The sequence below is a fragment of the Notolepis coatsorum genome, assembly GCF_963971535.1.
Source record: "Notolepis coatsorum genome assembly, chromosome: 4".
In the NCBI taxonomy this organism is placed as follows: domain Eukaryota; kingdom Metazoa; phylum Chordata; class Actinopteri; order Aulopiformes; family Paralepididae; genus Notolepis; species Notolepis coatsorum.
Window position 1 is genome coordinate 41,271,353 of NC_140168.1, and position 14,787 is coordinate 41,286,139.

Below are 14,787 nucleotides of genomic sequence, written 5' to 3' on the forward strand. Positions count from 1 at the left end.
TCCTATACTCTGTTCTGTTGAAACAAAGTCCTTACTAGCCCCTAAATGACATCATCATTAGAATGTTCAGGTTTCAAGTCTAATCTCATTATGTGAGAGATCACACCTGATAGGACCATCCTACACCATCTCCTAATCGTAACCAACGACGCATATTCTCGTTTTAACCCCTCCCCCGAGGGCTAGGAATGGAGGGATGGGCTATACCAAATAAAACAGTTACGGCAACAAAAGGACACTTTCCTTTTTTTTTGTCATGACCCTGAAAATCTAATTGTTTTTGGCAATTGAAGATGCTGTTGTGCCCAATCAACCAATTAGTAGTCTGACATGAGTCATCAGTTTTATAGTTAAGTCAGGGACACACACACACACCACATCCTCTGCAGGCCACAGTGCTCCATTATAAAGTAAAGCACAGACTCCAATGTTCACGTCACAGTTTTTATTTTTTTTTTTATTATTGGTCGTTACACGGATTGGTTACATAGAAAAAAGAAGCAAAAATGATACAGCATTAAAAATGAGGGTCGTAACATTGACCATGGCATTTGCCTTTCTCTGGACATGGCAGTGGCTCAAAAATGAATCAGACTATTGGGTGGCAGTTCTAGTCTGATTGTAAACATTCCACAGTTGCAAATGTGCTGTATTCAGTACCTCAGTCTATACCCAGGAATCAATTGACCGGCTTCAAACACGTCCTCTTTTCTTGATCCTCTGGTCACAACCGTTGCTGAGGGAAGCAACAGTCATGGTTTTGAAGGATCGAGAAAATAGCTTGAGACAGTCAATTTGCATAACAAGCCATGTCTTTTATTTTTTCCAGTAGATTTATTAATCAAACTTTTTTCTCTCTCTCTCTATAGTTTGGTGAGATAAGGGGCTGATAAACACCACCAATCGCACTGCAAACAGGTTCACCTTGGAAAGAAAAGTCATAGATAGCTAAGTGGTTATGTGTTTTAGCTTGTCTAACCGATGGGAAACAACTAATACGGTATGCAGCTTGCCAGTGTATATACAAGATACAAGTGGCTGAGGCCTATGTACACATTGTAAGCAGGAGGCCAGCTGTAGAGGGAGCAAGAGAGTGATATGTTTTTCACAGGAAGTACCTAAAAAGTTAAGTAAAAAAACAGTACTGGGCTATATATAAAAAAAAAAATATATATATATATATATATATATATATATAGGTGTAAATTGGATTAATGATATAGTAGTCTATGTGATTAAAAAAATGCCAGACGAGGCTCTATTGTGTGTTAACTACAATAGATCATGCAGTAAAATGCAGAGTATAGAGTAGTATGTTAGGAAGCCGGAGTGGAGCGGAGTACAGATGAGAGTGTATTTACAATGGGAGTGTCACGACCTCATGACTCAACAAGTAGCTTTTATTTGCCGTGTTCATGTGCCACCAAGAGGGTTTGAAGTGCCAGGTGCTTTTACAATACATAAGGTGCTGAGTTTAGTGCTCAAAACGTTCCTTAGTACGATGGAGCAGACCCTGCATGCAACATGACCCTGTTTGTCATGGTTGCATTATTGATGACAAGACCATTTACAAATCGCTACTCGAATTAACGATTCGTTCCCATAACGACTTAATCTCCATAGTGGTCCGATTAAAGGAAGGAAAACTAAATGTAATTTTTTAATATATATATAATGCTGATGACATGCAATATTGTAAGCAAATAGTACACTGTTAAAAATCACACTACATAGTTCCCCGTCTGATGGCTCAACATTCTGTCCTGTATTTCACGGCCAAAACATTTCGACGACGTAGTGGTGCTTGGGACACACTGCTGCCACCTGGAACGGGCTCGGCAGCCCTGTTTCACTGGAGCCCAGGATTACTTTCAAGTCATTGTTTGTGTCGAGAGGGTGTGTAGCCCACCAAATGCCTAAACCAGTGGTTTCTTAAGCCATTGGGCTCAGGGATCCAGTTGCAGGTCATACAAGGTCTCCCAGAGGAACAAGGGTGTGACCAACTGCAAAACACGCAAACCTAATGGACTGGTAGTAGCACCAGAAGACAGCAGAGCATGAAACACCAAGCAACTTTAGAAAAGCCATCAAAAAACGGTTTCTTCTGTGGCCTTTCACGTCACTACCCCTGTCTGACTGGCTACTGTAGGTGTTTGCTGTTGATTTAATACTTAATATCACTTTTATTTTTCCCTAGATTGAGTTGCATGGAAAAGTTCCCCAGGACCATCCAAGGAGAACAGAAGGTCCTCCCCAGGTCACCGCTCCTATATATATATGGGTCTATTTTTGGCTCCCTGGGGGCCATAAGGGTACCCTGGTGTGCATTCCACCCTGGGGCCTTAATTATTTAGCCAAGGGCCATTATTAGGACAGGCCACACCTGATATTCCAGCTCTTAATCCATGGCTGACTGAGACTAAGGAGCACCGATACTGCTCTGAACCTTCATGACAACTATATATATATATATATATATATATATACACACACACACACACACTCTTGTACGTATATATATATAGAGAGAGAGATGGGTGGAGTGAGCAGCATATACTGCAGAAATGACTAATATTAACTAAATTATTACAATGTTTTGACTGACATGCTAGGACAGCTCCATAGGAATGATTTGGTTGGAGAAAGAGAGAGAGGGGGGTAAATCGCAGTGGGTACGAGTGGCATGATCACATGGCCAGACCCCATGCGTGCAGTGGGCGAGCCAACAGTGACGCGTGCAGGTCTGACCTACTGTACTTATATAGTGGGATGCACGGCCGTGTTTTGTTGCATGACGCAACGCCGGAAAGCTATCTGAGACATAAGAGAGACAGACCCAGATAAAACAAGAAAGCGAGGAGAAGAAGGGATTAAAGATAAATAGTCTGGCTGTAGTGGTTCGGTTGTCGCACTCACGGACACAGCGGTGGCGTGTGTCGGCGTGCTGAAGGCACATATTGGCATACTTTGCATCTAAACTTGGCATCTAAATTTTCATATAGGGATATAGCACGCACATGTTAGAGAATGTCCATGGTTATTATCATTATCATGGTACAAGTCATCGTAATGAGGTATGTGTGCTATATAGTGGGACGTACATACATACATTGACATAGTGGTAAGTACTGATACAACGCGAGGAGTGTGACACACATTATGTCTCATCTATCAAATATAACGAGAGGGGTTTCGCTTGGGATTGTAGTGCTTGGCATTTAGTGTGTTTCATTTCCAAATTATATACATGTACATAATATATGAAAAACATAATGTATTTTTTGTAGTGGTTCAGCAACATCTTTGGGCTGTGTTTCTGTAGTGTAGCGTATGGGTGTGTTTGGTAGTGTGTAGTCGTGTAGTGTGTAATGCTGTAGCGTATGGGCGTGTTTGGTAGTGTGTAGTCGTGTAGTGTGTAATGCTGTAGCGTATGGGTGTGTTTGGTAGTGTGTAGTCGTGTAGTGTGTAATGCTGTAGCGTATGGGCGTGTTTGGTAGTGTGTAGTCGTGTAGTGTGTAATGCTGTAGCGTATGGGCGTGTTTGGTAGTGTGTAGTCGTGTAGTGTGTAATGCTGTAGCGTATGGGCGTGTTTGGTAGTGTGTAGTCGTGTAGTGTGTAATGCTGTAGCGTATGGGCGTGTTTGGTAGTGTGTAGTCGTGTAGTGTGTAATGCTGTAGCGTATGGGCGTGTTTGGTAGTGTGTAGTCGTGTAGTGTGTAATGCTGTAGCGTGTTTGGTAGTGTGTAATGCTGTAGCGTATGGGCGTGTTTGGTAGTGTGTAGTCGTGTAGTGTGTAATGCTGTAGCGTGTTTGGTAGTGTGTAATGCTGGGCGTGTTTGGTAAGGAATGTATTGTCCCCTATGAGACCTCCTCCTCCGTCTTCTTCTCCCCCTCCTCCACTGGAGCTGCGGCTGGCTTCTCCTCAGCCTCCTCCACCTTCTCCCCTGCCGCCGCCTCCTCCTCCGCTGCAACCTCAGCCACCTTGGCCTCCTCCTCTTTCACCTCCTCCACCGCCGGCATCTCCTCCTCCACCTTGGCCGGCTCGGCCTGCGTCTCCTCCACCTTCACCACCTCCTCCTTGGCCTCCTCTGGTTTCTCCTCCTCTTTCTCCGCGGCGGGGGCCGTCTCGGCAGTGGCGGGGGCCGTCTCGGCAGCAGCGGCGGGGGTGGTCTCCGCCACAGCGGCGGCGGTGGCGTTTGCGGCGGGCTCCTCCGCGGCACGTTGCTGGGAGAGCGAGGTTGCCAGGTAACCCACCAGCTTCATGTACTCCTCGAAGCTGACCTTGCCGTCCTGGTCTGCGTCCAGTCCCTGGCGCATGTCCTTAACTGCCTCCGAGCTATCCGTGTCCTGGATGGGGCACAGGAGAGCCACGTGGCATGATGAGGGCACAGGACGATGACCCAACACCGTAACCCTAGTACCTACGCACGCCGGGTTATAGCGTCACACACAGGATTGGTAACTGAACCTTGATCAGTGGCTCTGTTTACCTCGTCATAATGCCGATCAATGTCATTAAATCATATCAGCTCATGTTTCCCTATTCACACACTGGGGATTAACGCAGCGGTCGTTAAGTCGCGATTAGGACGGTAACGTCATTCAACAGACAGGTGGGGATTGGGGCGTGAGGCTACTACTGGACTTACTGGCAATATCGTTTTATGATGTAGTAGAACGTTAAAAGAGGTTAAAGGAGCATTTCCTCTCTGTGCGTTCAATAGAAAGCTAGCCTAGCTTAGCACAAATGAATGGAAGCGGATGCATACCGGCTAGCCTAGCTTAAAATCTTGGAAGAGGGGTTAGTTGGCCAATGCCTAGGATAGCCGCTACGCATCCAGTCCACTTCCATTAATTAGTGCTAAACTAGGCTAGTTTGTAGCTGGATAGCTTTCTACTGAACGCACAGAGGAAATTGGTATCTATCTTCTTTTCTGACGCATTTCCCATAATGTTGGCGTGTTCCTTTAACAGTGAGTGCATATAGATTCCTAACCGTCAAGATGTTTCCCAGCTGGCTCTTGACGAGGCTCTGGAAGTCCTTCCCGCCCAAGCTCTCCTTCCCCTTTGCCGACTTCAGGTAGACCTTCACCACTGTTTGAATGGCCGCCTCCATCGCTCCTCTCTCTGGTAAAAGAAAATAAAAGGGCAAAGGTCAAGGCAAAGGAAGAGGAGGGTGATGAGCGAGGGAAAAAGAGGTGTGTATCTGTAAGAGTGAAAGACAGCAGGAGAGAGTGTGTGTGTTTGTGTGTGTGTGTGTGTGAAGAGAGAGAGAGGGAGAGGGAGTAGGGGCAAAGTTTAAGTTTCAATTAGTTACATTAAGTGGAAACAGGCAGAAATGCTCATTCAAATTCAAGCAGTCATCGTGCCTGGGAATTTGGTTCGATACAAAACATTTGGCTTGTGCTACTGTTTTTACGAATGAAGAACAAGAGTTCTTACTATGCCTGGAGAGAGCTTAAAGGGGAACACTACTCAATTTAACAAGTCTAATGTGTTATTTCCATGGCCTAAGACAGTTAAATCAATATTTGTGAACGTGTGCTACTCTCTCCCAAAGCCAGAAACCAGAGAAGTAAGATTCAAACTTGTGATATGATCAAGTACAACATCTGACAATCATTGACAACGAATGGGAGGCTTCGTGTTCGTTTTTATACACAAATGAGCTTTATTCTATAGTAGTGGTCTCAGTTCTGAATTCGAAAATGTACCTATGAACTCTGGGTGCTCTCAGTGTCATCAACAAAATATTTCCCAATTCATTGTCTATGGAGCAGCTTCAGACTTTATACTTGATACCATCACAAGTTTGAGTTTCTAGTTTTTGAATTTGGGAGAGTTGCTCATTTTCACCAATAGTTTTGTACCGTCTTAGACCAGAGCAATAACATGTTTGAATTCTGAAATCAGGGCGTAGTTCCCCTTCAAGGCATAGTAAGAAGAAGAACTCCAGTTCGAAATGAAGAAAAACAGCTAATCGGAGAAACCCAGAGCCCCTAACTGAGAATCGTGTCCCGAGCACGAGATTATACAGCATCATGATCAGCCAGAGACCCGTCGTCTCTCTGATGGGACGAGGCGAATAACCCGACAGAGGATCTCCTCCGGCCCGGCCTCCAGCCTCCCGCCGGCGCTCGTCATTTTCAGGTGTGCCGACGAGTCTCGGCTCCGCTCGGGAGGCGCGCTGAAGGGATGGATGGGTGACATGATATAAGCCAAAGGGGTGAGATGGGAGTCTGATTGAGAGATAAGCTGTGTGTGATGCACAATGGAAGCCGTGATCTTTGATAGGTCATCGGATCTGATGAAGCCACCATGGGGACACAGTCTTCAGATTACCCAAGGATTATACCTTCCCTTCCTACCGAGCGACTCCGGCGTCTGATCGTCTCTTTCTCTCTCTGCTGCTCTCTAGCTCTCTCTTTCCTCACAACTCTCTTTCTGTCTCCTACTCTACCCCCCCCCCCCCTTTTTGTTTTGGTCTCTGCCATCTCCTCTCTCTTTTCCTCTACCCTTGCCTTCATCCCGTTGTGTACAAAATGCATGCAGACCTTGAAAGTGTTTCAAAATGCACAAGGAATTCTACAGATTTCCCCCCCGCCGTTACATTATATGCAGAAGTTCATTCTTAACAAGAAGCAGTATGTCTGTGAAGGCTACATTGATGTGATATGGTTCTCATTAGCGACAACAGATCTATGTGTCCGATTATTCCACAGACTGCACTAAAATACAATACAAGCCAGTGAGTGACACATCCATGTAGGAATTCCATTCATTGCTGTCCATGGGAGTTCACTTAGACAGGAATTTACAGGCCAACTCTAAGCCAGTTTGCCCCAAAGCAGTGAGGAGATGTTAGAGTTTCATAGTTAGGCAACCATACTTGTCTGTCAACTCTGGTATTCAAATGTGGGAGAGCAAACAACAGCTTGTACTCCACAGAGGGAAACACGCTGGCTCCGTTTTTTTTTTAACAGGACGGACAGGCCTATGTGTTTTGCTCGAATCAATCTGTCACATCAACCATGGGAGGACATGCTGCACTCTGGCACCCTCCACCAACCCCTTTCATGAGTTCCATGTCTCACGCACTTGTGCAATCAGCATCCACAATGACCAATTAGGAAACGACACTCCTACGCAGAGCTTGTCGCTACGCCTGTGCGTTTGTCACAGCCCGCAAAACAGCTTGACAGTGCAACGTCGTCCAACTTCCTGCGTACAGTAGGAGTGTTAGGAAACATGCCTATTAGCCTAATTATGCCACGAGCTGGCGCAGCAGCATATTAAAAGATAGAATTTCATTGGCCCTCCTGCAGGTTGGCCATACCCACAACCCGGTACCAAGTCTCCTTATGCGGTAGCCTATTGTTCTGACCCACTTTGCTGAAGGAGGAGTGACCCTACAGTAGCTGAAAAACACAAATGATTGTGTCTCAGTACTGTTGGTTAGGAGAGTCTCTACAGAGAAAGCAACTTCGAGGCTTGATATACCTACAAATAAAGGCAATTAAAAACGTATGATATGCCATGGTAAGTGTTCATCAAATAGTCAAATAGAAATATTCATTCCAATCTAGCGTCAGGTATTCATGACTGTCTTTGTAAGGGGCTTTGCCAGGTGACTGACACACCCTCTCCAGCATAGAAACCAAAGGGCCAGCCAACACCTCACTTGTAGGCTCTCTAAAAGGGGCAAGGCTATTGGGTCTATTCTTGCTCTGACATTTATGTTCATTCTAACATGTATTATTTACTAGTATCTGGCATATCAAGTGGACAACATCCACCACATGCCGAAGAAGCACTAACATTGACAAATGAAGGCGAGACAAGTTCCATTGTCCCACGTCAGAGAACCTCCACTCGTCCCTCCCAGCTTTCCGACATAAGAACCAAGTAATCCCCATTATTTGTCTTAAAAGGCCAAAAACAACGGCGCAAATAATTAAAACATACACTCGAGGTTTCCCATTTCCCCACCAGAGCCCAAAGGAGATTGAGTGTAGCGTTTCCAAACGCGAATGTGATCCGGTAGGCTACGTGCGCAGAGTAATGACAATACTATGGCTGCATGAAATATTAACAGAGGAACTAGTTCGCCCGGGTTGTGCCTAGAAACTCAGAGTGAAGAAGGGTCGCACTGTACAGCGGCTGTCTGTCTCTCATCCCAAACATCAAGTGGGTAAACAATACAGACGCTTCTTGTCACATACACACAATTCTATCGATAAATGACAGGGTGTTCAAGTTCACGTTTTGTTTTATGTCACATATAATGTACATTACAGTGAAATGCTTGGTTCTGATTGATTGATTGAAAACTTTAACAGATTGCAGAATGGGTACAGTACATACAGTACTGTATGAGCCCCCTGAGATTGTGCTTCATAGTAAAAAAAATAATAATAATAATAAAGGCCAAACACTATACAATACAAACTAAAGTACAACCTAAAGTACAAAATGCAAACAATGAAGTACACAGAATGCATTTAATGCAAAAATGGAAATAAGTGGCATGTTTGATCCTCATCAACCAGGCGAGCCGACAGCTATTCGATTAATCAGTTTGTCCGAGTTGTCAAACAGTTGTGACATTATTTGCACGACAACATAATACAAAGCTACCGAATTCCAAGTTTTAGCTTTGCGCAAAGTTGCACCTTTACGCACACAGGCCTGATATTGAGGTCAAACACTACACGGCCACCGTTTCGTTCCTTTTTATTATTATTTTTTTTTAAATGTATTAGTTGCATCTGTAAATGGTTACAAAACAGCCAAGTCGCCCCCCCCCCCCCAAAGGAGACCACTAAGACAGTGTAATAATAATAATAATACTCAATAGGTACGGCTTGTTATAATTGCCAATTAGTCACGCAATGAATAATAACGCGTACTATTATGAAAGAATGCGACACCAAGCAGACAAACTTCCGAGAGATTCCGAGAGTCGACACCACCGACACTGGAGACGTGCTGCAGTGAGATCGCAGCTTCACGATCTTCCAAGAGTATATCGAAAACGTGGCATAAACCATGAGCTTTAACCCACGGAACAAACCCGCACAAAGACGCAGATAACTCACCATAGAACGTCTGCGGGACAAGGGACGTGTAGAAATGAGCCCAAATGTTTGTTTCTTCCCTCTAATTCTCCGCCTTTCTCCGCTGCTTTGAACCCAGATAACTTGCCAAACTAGTAGGGCTGCAGAATCTCTTCCGTGATTTAGTTTTTTCTTCAAACTTTTCCCCCCTGACAAGTCAAAGGGCGTGTACCTGGGAGTGTGAGTGTTGAAGAGAGGACTCTTCGAGAGCCACATCACTTTTTAGGGAATTACTTAGTTCAAATGTATCAAACTCTTAGGTTATTAGTTGCTCTTGGGATTCTCTTTGGCGTGCGGCCCGGGGATGGTTTACATGTGTGATTTCTGAACAGTTTCACAGCAATTATCCAGGCGTGCGGCTTGGAGTGGATTCATTGACATGGAAGAGAAAACAGTGCATGGTGGGAGTGATTGATTGATTGATTGATTGATTGATTGATTGATTGAACACTTTATTAACAGATTGCAGAATGGGTACAATACAGTACAGCTCAATACACACAATTGTTAAGGGGATGCAGACCAGAGAAAGACTTTCGTCTTGTTTACATCAGGGTCCCCCATTTTCAATTCATCAGGACATATATGACATACATGACATACAGATATTCAGTACTGCTACATCTATACATTTATGACATACCAGATTTGCAAATACAGTACTGTTTGTGATTCAGAAGGAGTTAAGAAAAGGGAGTATATACATTTGACGTAGAAACTGTACATTGGAGGAGGTTGGGTGGGGTTGTGTGGGGGGGTACATTGGGATATTGTCAACCATACTGGGTAATTTACATTGGAGGTGGTTGGGGGGGGGGGGGGGGGGGAGAAACACTGTATAAACAAGCAAAACTGTACATTGAGGGGGGGGGGGGGGACACTGTACAAACAAGCAAAATTGTACATTGGACTGTTGACAACCATACTAGGTAAGTGACTGTACATTGGAGGGGGTTGGGTTAGGACATTTACAGGGGCCAGTTTTCAATTGCAGTCTCCCGTAGGTGTCCCTTGAGAGTGGTTTTGAAAGTGGGTAGTGATCCACATTCCTTTACAGCTTTGGGTAGGGCGTTCCACATTGATGTGGCATAATTGCGAAACGTGTTTAGTCCCTTATTTGAGCCGAATCTGGGTTTAACATGATTTGTGGCGCTCCCTCTGGTGTTGTGATCGTGGTATTCACTGACCTTTGGGAAGTATTTTGACATGTACATGGGTACCTTGGTCATGTAGTGTATCTTGTAGACCAGGCCCATTGCAAGTTGCTGTACTCTGTCGTCTACTCTAAGCCATCCTAGGTTGTCAAAGTGTGCAGGGGTGAGGTGGGTTCTAGGAGTAAGGTCAAGCAGTAGTCTGACCAGTTTGTTTTGAGATGTTTGTAATTTTGTTTTTAGCGCCTTTGAGGTGCTTTGGTACCATGAGGTGCACGCATAGTCGTAGTACCCTTGAATGAGTGCTCCAGCCAGAGTCTTCAGGGTATTCTTGTTTACCAGAGAGGAGATCCGGTACAAGAATCGAGTTCGTTGGTTGACTTTTTTTATTACATTGGATGCCATTTTGTCACAGGAGAGATTAGGCTCTAGGATGGAACCCAGGTAGGTAATTTCATCTTTCCTTGTGACAATATTGTCACCCACTGTAACTGAGAAGTCGTCGGTCTTGCTGAGTTTGTTATTTGAACCGAAGAGAATGGACTCTGTTTTGCCCATGTGTAATGATAGTTTGTTATCAGCGAGCCATATGCAGATTTTGCCTAGTTCCGAGCTGAGGGTTTTTTCAACCTGTAACTTGTTCTTGTCAGAGACCAGCAGGGCTGAGTCATCCACAAACAGGAACAAGTTGCAGTCACAAGCTGACGACATGTAATTTGCATAAATTAGGAACAGTAGCGGGAGGGAGTTGTTCCTCTGAAACTCACTGAAGAAAACCTTTAAAACCCATTCCTGGATGGATTTATATATATATATATATATGCTCATAACTAGCAGTATGACCTACTAGTTTATCATTTACAAATATGAATTTTCAGATCCCACTGCAATTCTACATACAATTCCATTTTGCGTTGCTTAGTCAAACCATTTGTCCTTGTATCAGGGGCTCAGTCAATGTCATACAGAAAATACATGTTCAAACCAATTCATTATTAATCACAAATAAACCCAGTATGTGGGGCATAGTAGGTGGCACAATAGCTGGTGGTGTACTAGCAACCAACTCGGAGTAACATCCCTTTAAAATTACAATACAATCATTGCTTTGCCCTTGATGGACAGTTGTGATCATGGACCCTCAGATAGGATTGACAGCAGGATACCTGCGCTGCGCACACATAGGCATGTAGCCTACACATACACACATATTGGTATTTGAGGATATTACACTGACTTACAGTAATTTCCTAACCCTTATCCTGAACTTAACCATAACCGATACCTGCCTGAGCCCTGACCTTAACCTCTAATCCTAAAATCCAATGTTCCCCATAACCTTAACCCTAAACTTAAAGTACCACTTTGCAGATTTTCAACTTTAATCCTATGGTTCTGTAGGGTGGCTGAGTGGCGCAGTGGGCAAGGCGCTCGCCACTAACGCAGGAGATGCTGGTATCGAGCCCAGCTCTCTGCGTTGCTACCGGCTGGCCGGTCGTTCATACTAACACAATTGGCAGTGTTAGAGGGTGGGAAAGCCGGTGGGTGGGGATTGGACGTTGTGGACAGCGACTCCTACAGGTCGGTTGGGTGACGCCGGTGCGGCAGAAACAGGAAGTATCGGGGGCAGCGTGAGCCTCCCACGCGTTACTCCTCGCCACTGAGAGTTCGAGCTGCTGCGGTGAAAAGATGCGACAGGCTGCCTCCTCGTGTACCGGAGGGGACACGTGATGCAAGGCTTCTATCCTCACTACAGCCGACCAGTGGGAGGCATAGTCTAGCAACGTTCAAGACAGGGGAGGGAAGAATTGGAAATACGAAATTGGGATGGGAGAAAAATAGAAAATGGGGAGAAAAAGTGGATAAAAAAAAATCCTATGGTTCTGTGCGGAGAACATGTGATGATACGGACATAAAACTTAGCAATGTCTTCTCTCCCCTATAACCTTGTCCTTAGCCATAACTGCTACATGCCTGATCGTAACCTGAACCATAACCAGAAAATCGAATTTTTCCCCTGTGACGACTGCCCCAAATGTCCTCTCTCACACACACGCACACACATGCACGCACACACACACACACACATACACACGCACGCACACACAGACCAAAATGAGCTGTGTGTCATGCTGTGTCACTCTTTATCTCCACTCGTTGGTTTGTCAGCAGTCACACCCACTGTGGCACCTTACTGTGTTTAATCAGGATACAAAGTCCACATTTACCATCGGAATTACATTTGAAAGTGCCCCCCTCACAAGAAATGGAATAGCTATGACACAACTGGTGAGTAAGCCAGAAAGAACAAATAGCCTTGTCTAGACGTTTCGAATGAGGGAAAACCTGGCCATGATGCCACAAATACAGTTACTGAATTAACAAGCGCAATGTTATTAAACTAGGAAGTAGTAGAGAGCCAAGCACAAATGTCCAGCCCTCACAAACACAATGGGATGTCTTTGGTGAATAGCTCTATCATTAGGCCTACATATACTACTCTGGCCTCGCTGACAAGACGGGCCAGGCTACACCGTTGCATCACCGCACCTTAACGGTCGGGTTTAACTGGCAGCTTTGTGCAGTCACCATGGAGCTCATTCAGGATGAGTCTGGATGAGGATTAGCCTGGATGGTTGAGTTGTTGGTACAGTAAAGCCTATAGAATTACAATCCAATTGTGTCTTTAAATCAAGGCTGTAATACACTCCCGCTCAAAATGTGCACGTCTGCATGTCATATACTGGTCATCAATAAACCACAAGAGACAAGGGGTCATTGGATTAGAGTTCAAAACAATGGATTCTTTAATTCCCAGTGTGCAAATGGTTAACCAAAACAGTTACACATGTGCCACACTGGCACACAAATAAATCAAAGAGGAAAACTTGCCCTTGAGGATACAGAATACTGTCAAAAGCCACAACAATAGTAGGCAAGAATTTATTGGCTGAAGCCTCCTTGCTTGCCGGCCAGTTTTCCAATCAGCTGCCAGAACTCTGGGAAAGTCAGCTCCCCGTCATTGTTTTCATCCAGTGAGCCCATGAGCTGGTCGATTGCTCCTGGATCGCTGGCGTTCTGCAGGCAATCAAGGACAGGGGACAGTGACCCATTCATGCTTATTCAGGCTTAACACATTCAGTTACAGTAGACAGCTTCCACAGACTCTGCCATCTAATGGTAGAGTGTGGTAATAAATAGGGTACAGCGGATCTGTGCAGTTGCAAACACCCCCCACAAAGAGGAAAATAGATGTTCCAAATCACAATTAAAGCTGCTGTTTGAGTGCCCTTGTGTCATCATCCTCAATTTACAACCACTGATCAAACTAAACAAGTGGGAACAGAGGTGTTTGTAGATCAATATATATATTACAGATCTGTTACTGTACTTACATAATTACAGTCATTGAGTTGTGCCACCTTTGGCGGTTTTGTCTGATTTACGCTACATCTCGAGCATCTTCACACCGCTTTTGTAGAAAAGATGCCATCCTTTCAGAAACAGCTAGTAGCAGACGTGGTCTGAAGATGCTGAAGATACCAGGTAAGAGAGTGTGAGAGATTAGTTAGTTGTGTGAGAGATATTTTACCTTGACAAAGGTAGGCAGCTGAGAAACCACCAGGCTCCTGAACTCGTCTTTGCTCAGGGTGTCTGAGGATCCGTCCTTCCCGGCGTACGTCTTGAACTGAGAGACGAGGACATCGATGGCACCTTCCATTGTGTCTCGTCGTCGAGATGATTACTGCAAATGCGGAGGAGAGGAATTAATAGCAGGCGGCAAACCTCATGCATACAGAATTGACAAAATACAGGATTTAGTCACAACTGTAATCGTGTGAAATGTACGTTTGATTGTTTAGAGGCTTACTGCGTCTCACCTGTGGTGTTGAGGTATGGTCTGTGGTGTGAGCAGGACCTTCTCAGTTCTCAGTCTCAGTTCCTCCATAGTTGACCCCTCTCTATTTATTCCCTCCATCTACTTTCCTTTAATGCAGACATCAGCGGAAACACAGAACCAACCACCCCCATCTCCCCTATCCATCAGCATGGCCTTATCACACACTGATTCCAATTATTCTGGGGATGCACAGCTATACACACACACTCAAACACTCACTCACTCACTCACACACACACACACATACACACACAGGCTGCTGGTTTCACCTTCAAATAACTCATATTGATGACAGGACAAAAAACCCTTTCAGTTATTTTGTTTGCAGAGGAATATACTGACAACATCTTTGTTGTTAGGCCATTCTAATCAGGTGACAGAATCAAGCTTGAATAAGCATGAATTAGTTTATACACAACATCTCATATAATAGGCAGCTGGAAAAATAAGTTCAATTAAATTACATTACATGTAAAACACAATTCTGGATTATTAATAGAAAACGCAGTATAAATATTTCCTTTATTATTATTTTTTGGTACACAGGTTGAACGGTCCTGTGTGTCAACACTTATGCAGTTGTGTTTTCTATGTGTCACCACTTGTGTGAAATACATTGA

General features: G+C 44.5%; 2 protein-coding genes across 2 annotated transcripts; both read right to left on the bottom strand.

The window, feature by feature from the left end:
- Window positions 1-430: 430 nt before the first annotated feature.
- Window positions 431-9,254, bottom strand: s100u (S100 calcium binding protein U). The gene is made up of 3 exons (XM_084311750.1): window positions 9,098-9,254; window positions 4,996-5,126; window positions 431-4,346 (listed from the first exon to the last, which is right to left on the bottom strand). Exons 2-3 carry the CDS (start codon window positions 5,113-5,115, stop codon window positions 3,858-3,860), a joined length of 609 nt encoding a protein of 202 aa, XP_084167876.1. The 5' UTR covers window positions 5,116-5,126; window positions 9,098-9,254; the 3' UTR covers window positions 431-3,857.
- A 3,787-nt stretch (window positions 9,255-13,041) lies between these two features.
- On the bottom strand, window positions 13,042-14,254 carry s100a11 (S100 calcium binding protein A11). Its single transcript, XM_084312768.1, has 3 exons — window positions 14,148-14,254; window positions 13,859-14,011; window positions 13,042-13,344 (listed from the first exon to the last, which is right to left on the bottom strand). The coding sequence occupies exons 2-3, from the start codon at window positions 13,985-13,987 to the stop codon at window positions 13,210-13,212; spliced, it is 264 nt and encodes an 87-aa protein (XP_084168894.1). The 5' UTR covers window positions 13,988-14,011; window positions 14,148-14,254; the 3' UTR covers window positions 13,042-13,209.
- Window positions 14,255-14,787: the final 533 nt, after the last annotated feature.